Raw genomic sequence first — 22107 nt, 5'->3', positions numbered from 1 at the left:
ATATTTGATATTTGTTTAAATGAATGAGAATTACAAGGTTTCATGGATTTCGCTGATCTCCCTTTTTTATTGAACAGATGAGGAAGTGCTGCCTACCTTGCAAGACAATGAGTGTGTGTGTGAGGGACGGTCGTGTGAGGGAGGAGAGCGCTGTACGAGCCAGCAGTGTTTCTCCTCTGTGAAGATCAGTGACGGGTATGTGGTTCACCAGAAGGGCTGCCTTCAGGATGACGACCAGGGGAGAGCCACCTGCGCCACCCCTCCCTCTCCCAGCCACATAGTCAAGTGTTGCCAGGGGCACCTGTGTAACATGAACGTCACCGTGGAAGCACCAGCGAAAGGTAACGCACCACCCTGTTTTCACTTAAATAATTTCAAAATTTTTCATCATCTTGGCCTCACTGAAGCTCCATCTCTCACTTATTTTAGTTTTTAGACGTAAAGATATATCACTTACAACTTATTTTTTAAGAAGATAGGTACGCATATCATAGAGGTGATTTAATATTTATGACGATACACTACATGACCAAAGGTATGTGGACACCTGCTCGTCGAACATCTCATTCCAAAATCATGGGCATTAATATGGAGTTGGTACCCCCCTTTGCTGCTATAACAGCCTCCACTCTTCTGGGAAGGCTTTCCACTAGATGATGGAACGTTGCTGCGGGGACTTGCTTCCATTCAGCCACAAGAGCATTAGTGAGGTCGGGCACTGATGTTGGGTGATTAGGCCTCGCTCGCAGTCGGCGTTCCAATTCATCCCAAAGGTGTTCGATGGGTTTGAGGTCAGGGCTCTGTGCAGGCCAGTCACGTTCTTCCACACCAATCTCGACAAACCATTTCTGTATGGACCTCGCTTTGTGCACGGGGCCATTGTCATGCTGAAACAGGAAAGGGCCTTCCCCAAACTGTTGCCACAAAGTTGGAAGCACAGAATCGTCTAGAATGTCATTGTATGCTGTAGCGTTAAGATTTCCCTTTCACTGGAACTAAGGGGCCTAGCCCAAAGCATGAAAAACAGCCCCAGACCATTATTCCTCCTCCACCAAACTTTACAGTTGGCACTATGCATTGGGTCAGGTAGCGTTCTCCTGGCATCCGCCAAATCCGTTCTGTGAGCTTGTGTGGCCTACCACTTCGCGGCTGAGCTGTTGTTGCTCCTAGACGTTTCCACTTCACAATAACAGCACTTACAGTTGACCGGGGAAGCTCTAGCAGGGCAGAAATGTTAAGAACTGACTTGTTGGAAAGGTGGCATCCTATGACGGTGCCACGTTGAAAGTCACTGAGCTCTTCAGTAAGGCCATTCTACTGCCAATGTCTGTCTATGGAGATTGCATGGCCGTGTGCTCGATTTTATATACCTGTCAGCAACGGGTGTGACTGAACTAGCCGAATCCACTAATTTCAAGGGGTGTCCACATACTTTTGTATAGTGTATCATAGAGGTAGGGTTGAAGGGAAAGCAAATGTTAGTATGGTGACTAGCTCCAAGGTGAAGTTTCCACTAAGTACAGCTCTAGGATCAGCTTCCCCTCCCCCATTCCTAAACTTAACCATTAGTGGGTAAATACAAACTGACCCAAGATCAGCGTTTAGGGTCAACTTCACCCTACTCCATGAGCAATAATTCTGAATTTCTGTTTCCTGTCCAGAGGAGAAAGTGAAGTCCGCCGGCGAGCACGAGTGTGTGTGCAAGGGGCGGTCGTGTGCCACCGGGCAGCGCTGCATGGGCCAGCACTGTTTCTCCAGTCTGACGGTCAGCGACGGAGCCCTGGTCTTCCAGAAGGGCTGCTTCAAGGTGTACGAGCAGAGCAGGATGACCTGCAAGACGCCGCCCTCCCGCGACCAGATTGTGGAGTGCTGCCAGGGCCACCTGTGTAACATGAACATCACTGTGGAGCTGCCTGTTATAGGTAAATAAATACACTGGCCACTTGGCACCCTATTTGGGACACACACAATGGCACACATTCATTCATATGCATCTGTATTCTAATGGAGGTCTGTGTGATGCACATTTGCATTCAAACCAAGGTTATTAACCCCTTAAACCCCTTGCATTGGCCTATGTGGATAGAGCTACATTTAAATGTTTCTTACAGAAGAAATATGGAAAGCATATGCATAACCATGGTAGCAATAAAAAGGGAACAGTTTGTAGATTATGGGGAAATTATTAGACTAAAGGTGAGAACAAAACAGTTAATCTGACAAAAGACTGAATCCAAATATTACACTGTTGATTTTATGTGCATTTTACATTTACTGTACTTTTGGCCGCGTTTGTTGATATCGAAATCTGAAAATACTCTGGATACATTCAGTAACATGATAAGAATATTCCTGGAAAATTTGGTGCATAAACATAAGAGCAAAAAATGCCAAGGATTTGAGTGAGAGGTCTAACTGGTGTCTCCAAATGGCCACACACCTATCCAAAATGTGCACAGTTCCTACGTAATTTCAATGCACTTTTATGACTCAAAGAAGAGTCTTCAATGATAAGGTGCTATTTTGAGCTCGCCTAGCTGTGCCGTTGAGGAACTATAGCAAGCAGACTTGTAGTTGTTTTCTTTGGAACACAACCCTGCATCCCCGCCTCTACACAATTACTGTTATTTAAATATTCCGAAAACGGTCCATTTATAAATCGCAATCTGGTCAGGTGGGCATAATATGAAAGCGTGTTCTATTGCTAACATGACTAGCTAAATTACAAAATATATTCTTACAGTGTTAGGCTTTCACAAGGCAATTCAGTGAAGCAGATTGTAATTTTGGTGCGCATCACAGGTTGTTTGAGGCACTTTAATTGGGGAGAACGGGCTCGTGGTAATGACTGGAGCGGAATCAGTGGAATGGTAGAAAATACAGCAAACACATGGTTTCCAGTATATTACATGAGTTGTATAATATGGAAATGTGAAGTGCACGTTTGGACTAACGGCTGTTTGGCTTGCTTGTCTGACATCAAAGCGGTAATTATTATAATCCTCAACGTCTCATCTTTCAAAGTACATCAAGTCCTCTTTATTTACAGCATTTCCCTCACTCAAACAACAAAACATTAGCAAAAGTTGCCCAAATGGGGGCAAATTCTTTTTGCGCGTGGTGTTCAGAACTGCTGTCAGTCAAAACCATTACTGGGCTGTGAAGCGTAGACCTTGAGCTCTGACGTCATGTATAGCGTAGTACTTTACAGCAACTGCCTTCCAATTTAGGTGCTTGTCAGTGTCAATATCTGCTATTTTTAACCCGTATACGGAGAACTACTGCCAAGAAAACAACATTTTTGGGCCGTATGCTCTCAGTGATCTGCTGTCTGTGATCGGTTGACTGACGTGAAGAGGCAGGTGCTCTATTGATTCTGTCTACTTGGCCATTCTCCAGCGAGGACGCGATGCTGCGGTGCATGAAATTGTCTGCCATAGCCGTTTGCTGCATGGTCCTCTATTGGTCTGCTTGGTCTGCATTTCAGGCCTGTGTGGCGGTTACACCCTGAGCACCTCCACAGCAGAGGAGGGGACAGTCTGAGAAAAAAGACAAACGTTTGAATTTTGTTTAGTCATGGTCTACTTCCTCCTATGTCCTCTCTGAGATTGTTTTCGCTGCCTGACACAGACCTGTAAGGCAGTGTATAGCAGAGCCCCCCGGGAAAGGAGAGGACACTGAGTCTGCGTCCCAATTGGCACCATATTCCCTACATGGTGCACTACTTTTGACCAGGGAATAGGGTGCCATTTGGGACACAGCCTGAATGAAATGTATAGCTCTGTTCTCTGAAATTCAATGACTCTCCTCTCCTATCCACAGTAAAAAGAGTATGTATAAAAATGAATTATTTCCTAAATATCAATATTTCTTTGAGGTTAGTCCCTGTTTTTGTTAAACACACAAGAAGATCTTACCATCTACCAAAAGCAACAATGTTTCTGCGATAACATTTTACATGGGTCAGACTTAAACACAAGAACAGTAGAAAATATTGACACTCGATGTGCCATAATCTCGGTCTAAAATCAGTTGTTTTCTATACTGTCTATTCTGATCTAGGTTAGCTTCATTGAATTCCACTCCCCAAGAGTGCCATGCGAAGGAGAAGGAGTTCAGTATGCAAGAGAGAAAAGAGGGAGCATTGTCTGCGCTGCGGGCTCGGCAGTCTTTTCTCCCTGGAATGTTTGGAGTGTGGAGTGTGTGGTAGTCAGTCAGCTCCCCAGGCAGCCTGTTGATATGTGGCCTACCCACCCGTGGATGTATGCTGCAGTGTGCTCTTACCTCGGCCTCCCTGCCTGCCTGTGTCCATTTTGTCTCTCCCCCTCAGCCCTGGAGCCAGGTTCCTCAGTCTGTGTGGTCAAAGCAGAGCAGGCAGGCGGAGGAGGGAGAGAATGGGTTCTTTAACATGCCTAATTATCATCGCCTCAACTTGAATGATGCCTCCCAAAGCTTAGGGCTTTAGTAAACGCTGTGTTGGATCCCCGGGGCAGCTGGGCTCACTGCTCACCTGGCTAAGCTGAACTGAGGAGGAACTTTGGTTGTACTGCAGATTTCAAATTCGTAGTCCAAACACGGTACTGGATGTATGTAGTTTGTGTTTAAAGGGGATTTTGGTGTTGGAGATTTTTTTTGTCTTCATCTGGTTCTGATATGATATACTTTATTGTCCCTGAGGGGAAATTTGACTTGGACAGTTGAGTGCTGGGACGAAAAACCCACACCCTCTTCCTTGTGTCTGTTTCCCATATATTTAGGCAGATCATATCTTTTTAACTGTGTTTTATATATTGTATGACATCACATTTGATTCATGTTTCTACATACAGTATGTACCAGGATGTTCAAATAAACCTAAACCTCTTTCCCATCCTCGTAGCAAGCGACCTGCCCAACTACAGCTTGACTACACTGGCCATCGTCATCGTGGCTCCAGTCATCGTGCTCATTGTCCTCTCAGTCATTGCCATCTTGGTGTTCAGACGCATCCACCAGAACCAGATGGAGAGGCTGACGGCCCGGGAAGCTGAGTACGGCACCATAGACGGCCTCATAGCCTCTAATGTGGGGGAGAGCACACTGGCGGTGAGTAAGACATAATCATACTTAGGGTTGCAAAATTCTGGTAACTTTTCCAAAATTACTAAGTTTTCCTGCAATCCTGGTTGGAGGATTTCCTGCTTATTCCCTTCTGATTCCGGGCTTCTTCTAACCAGGATTTGTGGAAAACCAGGGAATTTGGGGACATTGCAACCCTGTACTAGAGCATGCCAGGCCTGGGCTCGGTGGGGAGCTGTGGTTAGTATGGTTTGAATCCACGCAGTCCAGCACGGAACACATTTATGCACTCTCAAACTATGGAATTATGTTGAGCCCAAAGAGCACTTGTGTGTGCACTAGACTAGAGAATGTGTGTTAGGTAGTCATGCACTCCATGTTCCTGGGTGTTCATGTTGTAGACTTATATCAACCCGGCCAGGATTAAATTTCTGCCCTCGGAATTGGGAATGAAATAATTTGTTCTACCACTGTGATGGAAAAGATGGGTATTGTTTTACCAGAGCATATTGAGAGCATGTGTTTCACGGATACACATGATTTCAACAAAATGGCCCATTTTGTTTTGAAGAATGTTGGCTACTCTAGTGAAATAATGCTTTGAGTTTGCAACTGTAATCAGCATTTGTTTGATCAACTTCAGCAATCTACCCACCTCAAGACCCAGACCAATCCCATCTATTTTTTATTAAAAACTTGAAGGAAAACACTAAACAGGCTGAATGTTTACATCGGGGTGACCATTCTCACTGATAACACTGGGCTGAGGTGTGCTAGAGGAATTGCTGATGATGGATTTATTTCTAGCTATTTCCAAAGCCCATCAGAGCACTTGGCAATGTAAACCCCAAATATGCTGCCGCATAATGTTTGTTTCAGTATAATTAAAAAGTGCTTGACAGCACCCGGAGAAAAGTTATTAGAAACTGTGGTGGCAGTAAAAAAAGAAAAACCTGTAGGTCTCCCTCAGTAGCCCTGGAAGCCTAAGTCTGTGGTGATTGTGGTAATGCTGTGGCTTAATTCCCCCCCTTCAACAGAACTGCCCAGATCTGCCCCCCAATAAACAGGGACTTTAATTCAAAACAAAATAAGTTGTCATTGGTTTAACGGCTTCTGTTGAGTATTTTTCTCCATTCCCAAATTGCACACAGCATGTGTTTTATGCGTGTGGTATCTATCTTTTTTAGTTTTAGTCCTCTCTGCTTGTTAGTTTGTTTTTCTCAGCAGTATTTGATAGAGTTGCTGAACACTGCCCCCTTGTGTCAGCCATGACACCCTGCTGATGCCTGGAGAGGAGATACAAATAAAAGGCTTAGCAGCATTGCGTCTGTTTGGAGTCTGGGGCTGGGATTAGATCAAATCTCTCAGATCCCTCAGCTCACTAATCACCAGGGACTGCTGTTGTTTACCCAGCAGAGGGCCCTCTGCTGCTCCAGGGTGGCTAGACAGACAGACTGACAGACTGACAGACTGACAGACTGACAGACTGACAGACTGACAGACTGACAGACTGAGAGACTGAGAGACTGAGAGACGCACAGACTGACAGACGCACAGACTGACAGACGCACAGACTGACAGACGCACAGACTGACAGACGCACAGACTGACAGACTGACAGACGCACAGACTGACAGACGCACAGACTGACAGACGCACAGACTGACAGACGCACAGACTGACAGACGCACAGACTGACAGACGGACAGACGCACAGACGGACAGACGCACAGACTGACAGACTGACAGACAGACTGACAGACTGACAGACTGACAGACTGACAGACTGACAGACTGACAGACTGACAGACGCACAGACTGACAGACTCACAGACTGATTGACTGACAGACAAACAGGCAGGCGGGCAGACGGACGCGCAGGCGGGCGTACAGACAGGCAGACGGACGTACAGACAGACGTACAGACAGGCAGGCAGATGGACGTATAGACAGACAGGCAGGCAGGCAGACAGACGTGCAGACAGACAGACAGACAGAAAGACTGCTTGCTTGTCAGCATCTCCAGGATGGTCAGACAGACATGCACACAGACAGACAGCCAACTAGCTAGCATTTGGAGTCTGAGCACTAAGCAGCAACAAATTTCACTCAGCCTCCCCAACGTGGGCCACATCAGAGGGAGGGGGGCCGACCGTATTAACTCCCCATCTGAATCCCAAATGCTCTGCTGTGTTGTGGGCTGGGCCACCTTCATCTAGAGAGAGTACAGGCTGATCAAATTCCTCTGGTTGCAGTTCATTTATTGTCTGTCCCTCTTCTCTCTCCTAGGATTTGCTGGACCACTCGTGCACGTCGGGAAGCGGCTCCGGACTCCCCTTCCTCGTTCAGAGAACTGTCGCCCGACAAATCACGCTCAATGAGTGTGTGGGTCAGTATCCAATCAGAGCCTGTTCTGTCTTTGTTCAGTGGCTAAGGCGTACGTTTAGCCTCAGTGCAGGTTTTGGAGTAAATGTTTTTTTTAAGACATCTTAAAGTGTAGCACCGTTGGAACAGAGATTTGTGTTGCAAAACAGAGCCACTGCTGTTCTCTGACCCTGAGAGATTTCAGTATGTCACTTAATATTTCTCTTAGTTTTCCTCGAGTTGGGTCTGAAACATGGCCAGATGGCCAATGTAACACCCAACTCCCTAAACCAACGTTGCACACATTTGATTTGTGAGTCGAGTATAAACTGCCAACAAAAATATTTTTAACAAACATGTTTCATTTAATGTCAAATGGGGATATACAGGTAACTGCCAAAATAAAGGAAACACAAACATAGTGTCTTAATAGGGCGCTGGGCCACCGCAAGCTGCCAGAACAGCTTCAATGTGCCTTAGCATAAATTCTACAAGTGTCTAGAACTCTATTGGAGGGATGCGACGCCATTCTTCCACAAGAAATTCCATTGTTTGGTGTTTTGTTGATGGTGGTGGAAAACGCTGTCTCAGGCGCCGCTCCAGAATCTCCCATAAGTGTTCAATTGGGTTGAGATCTGGTGACTTAGACCCACATACTTTAAACCCCAATGCTCTTTTGAAACCCCTCTTTCTAAGTCATTGAGATCTCTTCTAGCCGTGGTAGCCAAAATAATGGGCAACTGGGCATTTTTATACATCATCCTAAGCATGATGGGATTAATGATGGGTTAATTGCTTAATTAACTCAGGAACCACAACTGTGTGGAAGTACCTGCTTTCAATATACTTAGGATCTCTAATTTCTGAAGTGTTTCCTTTATTTTGGCAATTACAGTACCTGTAGTTTTACATTTTAGTCATTTAGCAGACACTCTTATCCAGAGCAGTTAGTGAATACATATTTTTTTTTATACTGGCCCCCCGTGGGAATCGAACCCACAACCCTGCCGTTGCAAACGCCATGCTCTATCAACTGAGCTACATCCCTTGATATAGTTTATGCAAAAGGTCAAGGTTGAGTAGTATGACCAAAATACAATTGCACTATGTGTTCCAGTAACTAATGGTCTAGAATGTTGTGTAATACTACCTTATAAAATAAATTAAATCAGTGAAACTATCTCTAAATACATTTTTACAAAGATTTCATAATTGTTACATGACAGCCTGAGATAATCTGACATTTGCGTTGGAGATGAACATTGGGTTTATTCCTGTTAGAGAGGGTTAATATTTTCACACTGTATTTGATGAATCACATTTTCAGTAATTCATTAAAAATGGCTGTATGAAATGGCACCCTCTTCCCTATATAGTACACTACTTTTAACCAGGGCCCATATGACTCTGGTCAAAAGTAGTGCACAATTTTTAGAATAGGGTGAAATTTCTGACGTTCACAATGTCTGCTTTACTCTAATCTTTTTCCTATTTTCTTCCCCCTATTATAGGTAAGGGGCGCTATGGTGAGGTGTGGCGGGGCCAATGGCAGGGGGAGAGTGTGGCCGTGAAGATCTTCTCATCCAGAGATGAGAAGTCCTGGTTCAGAGAGACTGAGATCTACAACACAGTGCTGCTGAGGCACCAGAACATTCTGGGTACGTACCTCCAGCCATGTTCTGGACAGGAGCTGTTCTCTATGGGACAAATCCAAACTTCCACTCAAGGCAAATTTTCACTTAGTCATGCATTGATGTCAATGGGAGACTAAGAAAATATGACTTAGGAGCAAATACTATGTGTCCGGCAGTGTTTTAGTGTTGCATCTTAGTGACAATGTCTGTGTCATATTGATTTTTTACCCCTCCTTTCCCTGAGTTCTAACAACTCTGTGTGTGTCTGTGCGTCTGCATCTGTCTGTGTGTGCCTTTGACTGCAGGCTTCATCGCTTCGGACATGACTTCCCGAAACTCGAGCACCCAGCTGTGGCTGATCACCCACTTCCACGAGATGGGCTCGCTGTACGACTACTTGCAGCTGAGCACTCTGGACACAGCCAGCTGTCTCCGCATGGCCTTGTCCATCGCCAGCGGCCTGGCGCACCTCCACGTGGAGATCTTCGGTACCCAGGGAAAGCCGGCCATCGCCCACCGAGACCTCAAGAGCAAAAACATACTTGTCAACAAGAACGGCCAGTGCTGCATCGCTGACCTGGGTAAGAGCATAGGCTTCCGGATATAAAGCATATGTATTGTGACATTCATTCATTCAAAATGTGTATAGGTTGTTGTTCACTAGAGGTTGTTTTTCACATGACCGTTTTCTGTCATTGTGTCCATATTATGTATTGTGATAAAAATAAATAGCGGGCTATGTTGTCCACATCTACTGTGGGTGGAGAGGATGTTCTGTTTGTTGTTGGAAAGATGGTGGTATGAGCTTCTTTGCTAGTAGGCTATGCCACCAAACACTCCAACCCTGTTCCCTCCATGTTTGTTGATCATTAGAGGAAGAACAGCAGAGCCGGTGGCTCTTTAAATCTTAACCAAAAATGCATTAAGGGGTACTCTTGTGCACCATGTTGCATACTCACAATGTTCTCTGTGCTAATGATGTGAGCTATTTCAGGTGGCACTTGCAACCTACTGCTACTAATTGAGACTACTACTACGATCACAACCGTCACTGCTGTTAAGTTGTTTATGGAATGTTATGTTGTTTCTACTCACAATCAAGATAATGAGTTATTTTTGTTATTTGATGTTGTTGGAAAAATAGGGTTGTTTTTGACAACAGTCCTAAGCTAACGGGTTGTTTTACATTGCTATTTTGTTCAAATCCACTAGAGGACAGTGTTCTCTACTTTGGATATATTCATTTTGGGTTATTTACTTAGATATAATATCATATGTAAATGATTTTGCTATGTGATTTTTGTATTTTAATTATTTTGGACATTTTTGATAAACAGAAGCCTGTTTTTTGTCCCAGGTCTCGCTGTGATGCATTTCCAAGACACAAATGAGTTAGACGTGGGAAACAACCCTAAAGTGGGCACGAAGCGCTACATGGCTCCAGAGGTCCTGGATGACTCCATCCAGATGGACTGCTTTGAGTCCTTCAAAAGAGTGGACATCTGGGCCTTTGGCCTGGTCCTGTGGGAGATTGCCAGGAGGACGGTCAGCAACGGTCAGTACAATACATGCTGCATGGTTTCTTCTGTTCTCTCTCACTCCTTTATTCATCTACCATCCAGTCAACGTTGATTTGTCATATGCACAGAATACAGCATAGTGTACACAGTACAATTAAATAATTAATGCAAGCTCTCCTCTCAAACAGGGCAGAAACTAAAAAGTATCCAGTAAAAAGGTAGAATAAAAAAAACAATCTAGAATGTCATGCATTTAGGACAATATGACAAAGCATCTTTCCTATAGTAGTTGCATCATACAGAGCTGCTGTATATATCTGTCTGTTACCTGCCTGTCTGCATATGAATGCTTGTCTTGGAATATTCTCTGATGTCCCTGTCAGGGCGTAGTAAAATCCTATACAAATATGTAAAACATAATTTAGTGTCTAGCTGGATTTTTTAGGATTGATTTCACCACTTCAGAGGAAGTGTTCCTCTCGCAGAAAGTCTTTAGCAATCTGATAGCATAACTGCCATATATATCACTTTGCTAAGCACAAAGTTGCAGAACAAGCCAATGATTCAAGTCCTGAGACTTAATCAGTGTCTCATTGATTAAATGATTGAATGTGGAGTGACAGACAACTCTCCCCATGTGTCTGTGGTCTAGTCTGGGACTAGAGGTGCTGGCGTCTTATCTGAAATGGATCCTGCTTTCTCCACTCCCAGTTAAATGGTTTCATGGTTATTTATAGTTGAGCCTGGCTGACAGCCACACACAGGGTATTGGTTAATGCAGGACACCGCAACCTTACTTTCCCCATGGCTTTCCACCTGGTACACAGTAGCAAGTGAGAGCAACTATCAAAACAAAGTACTTTGTTAGCAATTACCTGTGCTATCTCACGTATTGTGTTTGTGACCTTTTTTACTTACTTTAAATTGCCATGCTGATGATTGTGAGATCTTATGGACATCTGTGTTGTGTATTTACCCTCATACTCTGTGTGTAGGCATTGTAGAGGACTACAAGCCTCCCTTCCATGATGTGGTGCCCAGCGACCCCAGCTTTGAAGACATGAAGAAGGTTGTGTGTGTGGACCAGCAGAGACCCAACATCCCCAACAGATGGTTCTCAGACCCAGTGAGTACACAGAGACCAGACGAGGCGATCCGAGTTAAATGTTTACTGGTGGAGAGAGAACTAGCTAATATGTTGTCATGGAGAATAGGACCCGCTCCAAATTTGTCAATTTAGAAGCTGTGCAGAATGCAGCACTGCCTGCTAGGTTGTCCTGCTTCATCAGACGTTCAGTTCACTTGTGAGTCTTTGAAAACAGCCTGTCAGTCGCCCACCTCATTTCCCAGCTCCATTGAATACATAATACGGTCTGATGGGCAGTTAAATTCTAGCCTTTAAGAATAATTGCTTTACCCTTTGCGGAACTATAGACTTTCGCAGTTGAGGCTTAAAAACAGTATTTTGCTCAATGTCTTTTTTTGTGTGTTAAATTACTATACTTATATTCAGGGCATTTTTAAATGGGAAAATATTAAAAACAGCTGGAGTGGGACTTTTTAATAGATTTGTTCAGATTCTCTTCTTCTTTTCCAGACTTTAACGTCCATCGCGAAACTTATGAAGGAGTGCTGGTATCAGAATCCCTCTGCCAGATTAACGGCGCTACGCATCAAAAAGACTCTGACAAAAATCGACAACTCTCTGGACAAAATTAAAGCAGACTGTTGAGCTTCTTCCTCGTTGGTGCAGAGGGAGAGGAGACCTAATGGCCTTTAAAGACGTCCAGCAGGCAGTTTGGTTTCCTGGACAACACACAGGAGAAAAGGGACTGGTTGGGCTCAGTGCTCTTAAAGTGGCACATTGTATTTATTTTAAACACTCTTGGTGGGACACATTTTGGCATCCAAAGATGGCTTACAGGGCATTTAAAAGACTGCCAATAGTCTTGGATATTAGGTGACTATCACTTTAAAGACATAGGAATATTGAACTAATAGTCACGTTCTTCAAGGAAGAAACTATTACCTGGGCATTTGAGTACCGTATATCGCTTTAGAGCTACCCATTTTTTTTTTTTTTACACAACTTAAGTTTGAGAAACATATGAACACATTTCATTTAGCAATATTGGCTGTGCTTTATCGCTGTTATTGCACTAGCAATCTTTGCATTCCTGACATGCACTGTTGCGGATGTATTTGGAAAAAAACACAACTTGCCAAAAACATTTTTTTATAGTCCACACAAACTCCATATCTTAACAGTAATCAGAATTAGGAAGAAATGTTACGTTTGACTTTGACTGCATCTCTTGCACCGCTGTTTACGATATTGTTAGAACAATTCTCTTGGTATTTCGTCCAACCTGTAACTTATTTAGCTAACGCACTGTGTTGTAGAATTGTGCTGCAGACAGTTGTAGACACTCTTTACTTCTTCCTTCGGAGATGTCGTCTTAACGTATCCTGTTGTAGAAACTTTGTATATCACCATACATTTTACATTATGTACCTGTTCTTTGTTTGGTTGTTTCATCAGCTTTAGTGAGACAAATGCTAAAAGAGCAAATAAAATATTTACTAGATGACACTGAACTCAATTCATACAGGAGCAGTAATATTGTCTTAATGTGTGCATTGTCTAAGTAATTGAAGTCAAACTTCAGCCTTTTTAATTTCTTTAATATTTTATATCAAGAAGGGATTTCTATTAATTAAATAGAAAAAAACATGTAGATGCTATCTGTCTCATATGTCACAGTTACAACATCAAATGAACCCTTTTACCCTCATAATCAAAACATATCGTTGTAATGATTGCCACAATATTTGTCCACCATCTACTAAAACCTGAGCCTTTTTACATGTCATGATTGGGTTGCAAAATTCTGGGAACCTTCCCAAAATCCCCAGATTTTCCAGAAATTACAGTTGGAAGATTTCCAGAATTTAGGTGGGAATAAACAGTACATCTGGAATACTCCAACCAGGATCACTGGAAAACCTGAGAAGTTTGAGAACGTTAACACAGTTTTGCAACTCTATGTCAGGATAAGTAATATGCTGGTGGTGAGTACTAGTAGTGGTTGTTATGCAAACCACTAAGAGCATATTTTCATTTCAACAGCTCTGCATATTTTCCTTCGTCCCCCCGGACTAGACAGTTCCCTTGCCTTTGCATAGTGCAGTCTTACTGACCTGCCGCAGAGACGCAAGCTGTTCACTGCACAAAGGACATTTTCTTGTGTCCAGCCTTTGAACTACTAAACAAATAATGAAATGCAGCAAAGTATGTAGGGCATGTTAATCCATTTCCATATTGAACACCTCTCAATCTCGACTGTAAAATGCAATAAATTCATTTTCATTTGGAAAATGTCAGAGGGTACGCTAGGCCCTAATGACTTCAATTGAACAGCTTGAATTGTGGAGCACTTGCCAGAAGAGAAACAAAAGGCAGGTCTAGAATGGTAAATGGTGCCATCTGCAGTGATTCATACTCTGGAATCAGCATGGGGCCAGTAAAGGGCAAAGCAATGGATACGTCAGTTGTCTGCCAGGACTTACTGTGACTACCCTGTGGCACCAGCCCAAATTAGCATATTTTACAGACATCCTGAGAATGGCACCCTTTTTCACTACGTTTGACCAATAGGGATCTGGACAGAAGTAGTGCACTATATAGGAAATAGTGTGCCGTTTTGGGAGTCATTCATGGTGTATATTAACTGGTCATTTTAGCCGTCTCCTGTCTGTGTTACTGTGGACCTCTGATCCACAATGACCAGATTTAGTTTTTAACAAGGTCTAATTTTTCTGCTTTGTGTATCAGGCCGGTTACTCACTGTGCTTCCCATTAATGTTGCGTCTCAGTAGGCCTACAAATTATAGCGAATGGCAGAAATGATTTTAGACTGTAATACCCGCTACAGTACTGCAAGACGACAGTAATGCATATTATTTGTGTACTTGTTTCCCCTCAGCTTTTAGGTTTGTTAGCTTTTCAATTAAAACATTGAAGCAAAGTGCTGCCTGTGGTGATAATGATCCTTCAACAGATGGCCATGAATTCTGCACATTCATTTCCAGAGTTCATTCGTCCAACTCTGTCTCTAAGCTGGCAAACCGTTTTCTTTGAAACACAGTTGCTTTTTCAGCTTCAGACACAGCCTGACACCACGGAACCCCCCCCCCCCCCCCCCCATGCACTAACAATGTGGTCACCTATGATTTGTAGTTTTTGTAGATTTTCATGCAGGTACAGTGCATTCGGAAAGTATTCAGACCCCTTCCCTTTGTCCACATTTTGTTACGTTACGGCCATATTCTAAAAAAATTTTTTTAAGTCTACACACAATACCCCATAATGACAAAGCGAAAACAGGTGTTTAGACAGATACCTTATTTACATAAGTATTCAGACCCTTTGCTATGAGACTCGAAATTGAGCTCAGGTGCATCCTGTTTCCATTGATCATCCTTGAGATGTTTCTACAACTTCATTGGAGTCTACCTGTGCTAAATTCAATTGATTGGACATGATTTGGAAAGGCACACACCTGTCTATATAAGATCCCACAGTTGACAGTGCATGTCAGAGCAAAAACCAAGCCATGAGGTCAAACTGAGCAATCGGGGAAGAAGGGCCTTGGTCAGGGAGGTGACCAAGAATCCGATGGTCACTCTGACAGAGCTCCAGAGTTCCTCTGTGGAGATGGAAGAACCTTCCAGAAGGACAACCATCTCTTCAGCACTCCACCAATCAGGCCTTTATGGTAGATTGGCCAGATTGAAGCCACTCCTCAGTAAAAGGCACATGATAGCAGTTGATAGAGCATGGTGTTTGCAACGCCAGGGTTGTGGGTTCGATTCCCACAGGGGGTATGAAAAATAAAAAAAATAAAAATAATGTAAGTCGCTCTGGATAAGAGCGTCTGCTAAACGACGTAAATGTAAATTATAGCCCGCTTGGAGTTTGCCAAAAGGCACCTAAAGGACTCTCAGACCATGAGAAACAAGATTCTCTGGTCTGATGAAACCAAGATTGAACTCGTTGGCCTGAATGCAAGCGTCATCTCTGGAGGAAACCTGGCACCGTACCTCCGGTGAAGCATGGTGGCAGCATCATGCTGTGGGATGTTTTTCAGCAGCAGGGACTGGGAGACTAGTCAGGATCGAGGGAAAGATGAACGGAGCAAAGTACAGAGAGATCCTTGATGAAAACCTGCTCCAGAGCGCTCAGGACCTCAGACTGGGGCGAAGGTTCACCTTCCAACAGGACAACGACCCTAAGCACACAGCCAAGACAACGAAGGAGTGGCTTTGGGAAAAGTCTCAATGTGCTTGAGTGGCCCAGCCAGAGCCCGGACTTGAACCCAATCGAACATCTCTAGAGAGACCTGAAAATAGCTGTGCAGCGACGCTCCCTATCCAACCTGACAGAGCTTGAGAGAATCTGCAGAGAAGAATGGGAGAAACTCCCCAAATACAGGTGTGCCAAGTTTGTAGTGTCATACCCAAGAAGACTCGAGGCTGTAATCGCTGCCAAAGGTGCTTCAACAAAGTACTGAGCAAAGGGCCTAAATACTTATGTAAATGTGATATTTCCATTTTTTTATTTTTTATACATTTGCAAAAATATCGGAAAAACTGTTTTTTCTTTGTCATTATGGGGTATTGTGTGTAGATTGATGAGGGGAAAAAACAATTTAATCTATTTTAGAATAAGGCTGTAACGTAACAATGTGGAAAAAGTCAAGGGGTCTGAATACTGTCCGAATGCACTGTAGGTGTATGGGAGGACTTCAGTCAGATTCACTTTGGATTTACAGTCAATAGAAAGGGAAGGGTACACTGCCGCTACCTCGCTTTTTAACCAAGGTGCATGAATTGAAGAGCAAACTGAAATTAAGAGAAATTCAGCTATTCTTTGAGGACAGTGGAGGTTGATAAGTGTTTATTTATTGTTAAAACCCGATGAAGGCTATAAGGATGCATTAGTCAATAAAAAAGCACTTTTTGTGAAGTTCCACTGTCCTGAAAGAATTAAGTCAATAGTACAGTACTCTCGAGTTGTTGTTGCACTGGGTCTGTATATAGAATACCCTTAACCTTATTCTGTAGCTCAATTGGCTGACCTCTGCATTCTGGAAGTTACAGCCCTTAGATCTACGTTAGGGACCTGATATGGACAGTCCCAGACTACATCAGAGGCAGGGGGCTTGTTTTTCTAAACAGTTTTTCGAAATTCGATACATTGGTGTCATAACTGGGAAGGTGCTGCCGAGCAGCCATAGATGGGGCTTAGAGTTTTTCCTGACCACATGACCTGACCAGGAGGTATGCCGGTGCCTGAGGGTACCGTAAAACAGAACTAGGGTGCTAGTGTAGTGCATCTAGGGTACTAGTGTTGTCTGGCTAACATGCCAGACTCTTTAGCCATTAGGCCTGGCTTTTGTACCACGTGGTTTGGTGCGATGAGTGTAAAGACAGAGGCTGAAGTAAATCACTTGTGATTTCACTCAGGGGCTCAGTCAGACGCCTTGGTGTAATGGCTTTGTACACTGACAGCTGCAAGGTTGTGTTCAGCTCAGGTGAAGCCCTACACATTTGCAACAGTAGGAACAGTATTTTACAGGTATAGCCCCTATTTGCGGATAGCATTCTCCATGGGTTTAAAACAATTACAATTAAAACAATTGTGTTAATCTGTTGTTGGTATCCCTGGTGAATTACAAATGTATCAGGTTTGTCTGACCATTGGTTTTAGATAGACAATTAGTTGGTAGATACAACACTTTGCATCAAGCTACCCTTTATAAACACGATATAAGGTTTATAAGTAGAGTGGCGCAGCGGTCTAAGGCACTGCATCTCAGTGCTTGAGGCGTCACCAGGGCGCGTTCTCAAAGCATGCGCAGACCAGCTGGCAGGCATCTTCACGGTCATTTTCAACCTCTCCTTTCCCCAGTCTGTAATCCCCACGTCTCAAGCTGACCACCATCATTCCTTTTCCCAAGAACTCTTGCTACCTGCCACAATGACTACCGCCCTGTAGCACTAAGATCTTTAATCATGAAGTGCTTTGACTGGCTGGTCATGGCACACGTCACCTCCATCCCAGGCACCCTAACATTTATCACCATAGTGCCCTCGAAGCTCATCACGAAGCTCGGGACCCTAGGACTGTACACCTCCCTCTGCAACTGGATCCTGGACTTCCTGATGAGCCGACCCTAGGTGGTGAGAATAGGCAACAAAACCTTTGCCAGGCTGACCCTCAACACAGGGGCCCTCCAGGGGTATGTGCTTAACCCCCTCCTGTACTCCCTGTTTACCCACGACTGTGTGGCCACACACAACTCCATCTCCATCAAGTTTGCTGACAACACGACAGTGGTAGGCCTGTTCACCAACGGCAATGAGACAGTCAACAGGGAGAAGGTCAGAGAACTGGCAGTGTGGTGCCAGGACAACATCCTCTCCCTCAACGTCAGCAAGACCAAGGAGCTGATCGTGGACTACAGGAAACGGGGGTGCACATCCACATCGACGGGGCTGCAGTGGAAAGGGTCAAGAGCTTCAAATTCCTCGGTGTCTCCACATCACTGAGTACTTAACAAGGTCCTCTCACACCAGAACAGTCGTGAAGAAAGCACGGCAACGCCGCCTCTCCCTCAGGAGGCTGAAACAGTTTGGCATGGCCCTTCAGATCCTCAGGAGCTTTCACAGCTGCACCATTGAGAGCATCCTGACCAGACGGCCCAGCGCATCACTGGGGACGAGCTCCCAGCCATCCAGGACGTACATGTCAGAGACTCCAGCCACCCAAGACATGGACTGTTCTCCATGTTCCCGTCCAGCAGGCGGTACCGGTGCATCACGGCTCAGACCAACAGACTCCTAAACAGCTTCTATCCCCTGGCCACAAGACTGTTAAATGGCTACCAAATGGGAAACTGGTTGAATCAATGAAAAGTTAAACCACAGGGTTATGTCCTCATTGTAACCAATTTTCAACATAGACAAATATGTTGAATTTGTACCTTTTGAAACGATGTTAGATCCACTATCAGGAAAAAAAAACAATAGTCTGGGCAGCACCTCCTACTGGACAGTTGATCTATCTACAGCTATTAATTTAGACTCCCATCCAGGGTTTTAACCAAGTCCAGCCCTGCATAGCTTTGATATTTGTCAATGACTACTACCATTGTGCTATCATGAGAATGGTTATTGAGAGATCTCTTAATAACTAAATATATTCACTGTTGCTATCGAAGTTATTCCAAAGCTAATGAAATGTAACCATACTTTAAGTCATATATTATCAATGATATTATGTAGGCATATACAGTGGCTTGAGAAAGTATTCACCCCCCCTTTGGCATCTTACAACCTGGAATTAAAATGGATTTTTTGGGGGTTTGTATCATTTGATTTACACAACATGCCTACCACTTTAAAGATGCAAAATATTTGTTCTTGTGAAACAAACAAGAAATAAGACAAAAAACCAGAACTTGAGCGTGCATAACTATTCACCCCCCCAAAGTCAATACTTTTTTAGAGCCACCTTTTGCAGCAATTGCAGCTGGAAGTCTCTTGGGATATGTCTCTATAATCTTGGCACATCTAGCCACTGGGATTTTTGCCCATTCTTCAAGGCAAAACTGCTCCAGCTCCTTCAAGTTGGATGGGTTCCGCTGGTGTACAGTAATCTTTAAGTCATACCACAGATTCTCGATTGGATTGAGGTCTGGGCTTTAACTAGGCCATTCCAAGACATTTAAATGTTTCCCCTTAAACCACTCGAGTGTTGCTTTAGCAGTATGCTTAGGGTCATTGTCCTGCTGGAAGGTGAACCTCTGTCCCAGTCTCAAATCTCTGGAAGACTGAAACAGGATTCCCTCAAGAATTTCCCTGTATTTAGCGCCATCCATCATTCCTTCAATTCTGACCAGTTTCCCAGTCCCTCCGATGAAAAACATCCCCACAGCATGATGCTGCCACCACCATGCTTCACTGTGGGGATGGTGTTCTCGGGGTGATGAGAGGTGTTGGGTTTGCGGCAGACATAGCGTTTTCCTTGATTGCCAAAAAGCTCAATTTTAGTCTCATCTGACCAGAGTACCTTCTTCCATATGTTTGGGGAGTCTCCCACATGGCTTATTTTTTTTCTTTAAGCAATGGATTTTTTCTGGCCACTCTTCCGTAAAGCCCAGCTCTGTGGAGTGTACGGCTTAAAGTGGTCCTATGGACAGATACTCCAATCTCCACTGTGGAGCTTTGCAGCTCCTTCAGGGTCATCTTTGGTCTCTTTGTTGTTTCTCGAATAATGCTCTCCTTGCCTGGTCCATGAGTTTTGGTGGGCGGCCGTCTCTTGGCAGGTTTGTTGTGGTGCTATATTCTTTCAATTTTTTTATAATGGATTTAATGGTGCTCTGTGGGATGTTCAAAGTTTTGGATATGTTTTATAACCCAACCCTGATCTGTACTTCTCCACAACTTTGTCCCTGACCTGTTTGGAGAGCTCCTTGGTCTTCATGGTGCCGCTTGCTTGGTGGTGCCCCTTGCTTAGTGGTGTTGCAGACTCTGGGTCCTTTCAGAACAGGTGTATATATACTGAGATCATGTGACCGATCATGTGACACTTAGATTGCACACAGCTGGACTTTATTTAACTAATTACATGACTTCTGAAGGTAATTGGTTGCACCAGATCTTATTTAGGGGCTTCATAGCAAAGGGGGTGAATACATATGCACGCACCACTTTTCCGTTATTTATTTTTTAGAATATTTTGAAACAAGTTATTTTTTTCATTTCACTTCACCAATTTGGAATATTTTGTATGTCCATTACATGAAATCCAAATAAAAATCAATTTAAATTACAGGTTGTAATGCAACAAAATAGGAAAAACACCAAGGGGGATGAATACTTTTGCAAGGCACTGTAGCACTTGCAAACTCATCACCAGCTAGTGTTTCAATTCAACCCAGGGTTCAACTAAAAAATAGTAAATACAGTGAGGGAAAAAAGTATTTGATCACCTGCTGATTTTGTACGTTTGCCCACTGACAAAGAAATGATCAGTCTATAATTTTAATGGTAGGTTAATTTGAACAGTGAGAGACAGAATAACAACAAACAAATCTAGAAAAACGTATGTCAAAAATGTTATAAATTGATTTGCATTTTAATTAGGGAAATAAGTATTTGACCCCCTCTCAATCAGAAAGATTTCTGGCTCCCAGGTGTCTTTTATACAGGTAACGAGCTGAGATTAGGAGCACACTCTTAAAGGGAGTGCTCCTAATCTCAGTTTGTTACCTGTATAAAAGACACCTGTCCACAGAAGCAATCAATCAATCAGATTCCAAACTCTCCACCATGGCCGACCAAAGAGCTCTCCAAGGATGTCAGGGACAAGATTGTAGACCTACACAAGGCTGGAATGGGCTACAAGACCATCGCCAAGCAGCTTGGTGAGAAGGTGACAACAGTTGGTGCGATTATTCGCAAATGGAAGAAACACAAAATAAATGTAAATCTCCCTCGGCCTGGGGCTCCATGCAAGATCTCACCTCATAGAGTTGCAATGATCATGAGAACGGTGAGAAATCGGCCCAGAACTACACAGGAGGATATTGTCAATGATCTCAAGGCAGCTGGGACCATAGTCACCAAGAAAACAATTGGTAACACACTACGCCGTGAAGGACTGAAATCCTGCAGCGCCCGCAAGGTCCCCCTGCTCAAGAAAGCACATATACATGCCTGTCTGAAGTTTGCCAATGAACATCTGAATGATTCAGAGGAGAACTGGGTGAAAGTGTTGTGGTCAGATGAGACCAAAATTGAGCTCTTTGGCATCAACTCAACTCGCCATGTTAGGAGGAGAAGGAATGCTGCCTATGACCCCAAGAACACCATCCCCACCGTCAAACATGTAGGTGGAAACATTATGCTTTGGGGGTGTTTTTCTGCTAAGGGGACAGGACAACTTCACCGCATCAAAGGGACGATGGACGGGGCCATGTACCGTCAAATCTTGGGTGAGAACCTCCTTGGGTGAGAACCTCCTGAAAATGGGTAGTGGATGGGTATTCCAGCATGACAATGACCCAAAACACACGGCCAAGGCAACAAAGGAGTGGCTCAAGAAGAAGCACATTAGCCTAGCCATTCTCCAGACCTGAATCCCATAGAAAATCTGTGGAGGGAGCTGAAGGTTCGAGTTGCCAAACGTCAGCCTCAACCTTAATGACTTGGAGAAGATCTGCAAAGAGGAGTGGGACAAAATCCCTCCTGAGATGTGTGCAAACCTGGTGGCCAACTACAAGAAAAGTCTGACCTCTGTGATTGCCAACAAGGGTTTTGCCACTGAGTACTAAGTCATGTTTTGCAGAGGGGTCAAATATTTATTTCCCTCATTAAAATGCATATCAATTTATAACATTTGCGTTTTTCTGGATTTTTTTGTTGTTATTCTGTCTCTCACTGTTCAAATAAACCTACCATTT

The 22107-nt window shown here is 43.8% G+C and overlaps 1 protein-coding gene across 6 annotated transcripts in view; it reads left to right on the top strand.

The window, feature by feature from the left end:
• Positions 1-13167, top strand: part of LOC311129795 (activin receptor type-1-like) — a 31757-nt gene extending 18590 nt beyond the window's left edge. For all 6 annotated transcript variants that reach the window (XM_084162244.1, XM_084162248.1, XM_084162247.1 and 3 more), the window contains exons 4-12: positions 78-341; positions 1662-1922; positions 4880-5085; positions 7348-7447; positions 8934-9080; positions 9362-9637; positions 10414-10611; positions 11572-11702; positions 12174-13167. In XM_084162244.1, the coding sequence (XP_084018370.1) occupies positions 78-341; positions 1662-1922; positions 4880-5085; positions 7348-7447; positions 8934-9080; positions 9362-9637; positions 10414-10611; positions 11572-11702; positions 12174-12308 (1718 nt within the window). In that variant the 3' untranslated portion in view covers positions 12309-13167. The remainder of the gene's footprint in view (positions 1-77; positions 342-1661; positions 1923-4879; positions 5086-7347; positions 7448-8933; positions 9081-9361; positions 9638-10413; positions 10612-11571; positions 11703-12173) is intronic.
• The last annotated feature ends 8940 nt before the right edge of the window (positions 13168-22107 follow it).

The sequence above is a fragment of the Coregonus lavaretus genome (genome assembly GCF_964263955.1).
Source record: "Coregonus lavaretus genome assembly, chromosome: 5".
NCBI classification, from domain to species: Eukaryota; Metazoa; Chordata; class Actinopteri; order Salmoniformes; family Salmonidae; genus Coregonus; species Coregonus lavaretus.
The sequence above is the reverse complement of the archived record's forward strand: the minus strand, read 5'-3'. Positions and strand labels throughout refer to the sequence as shown.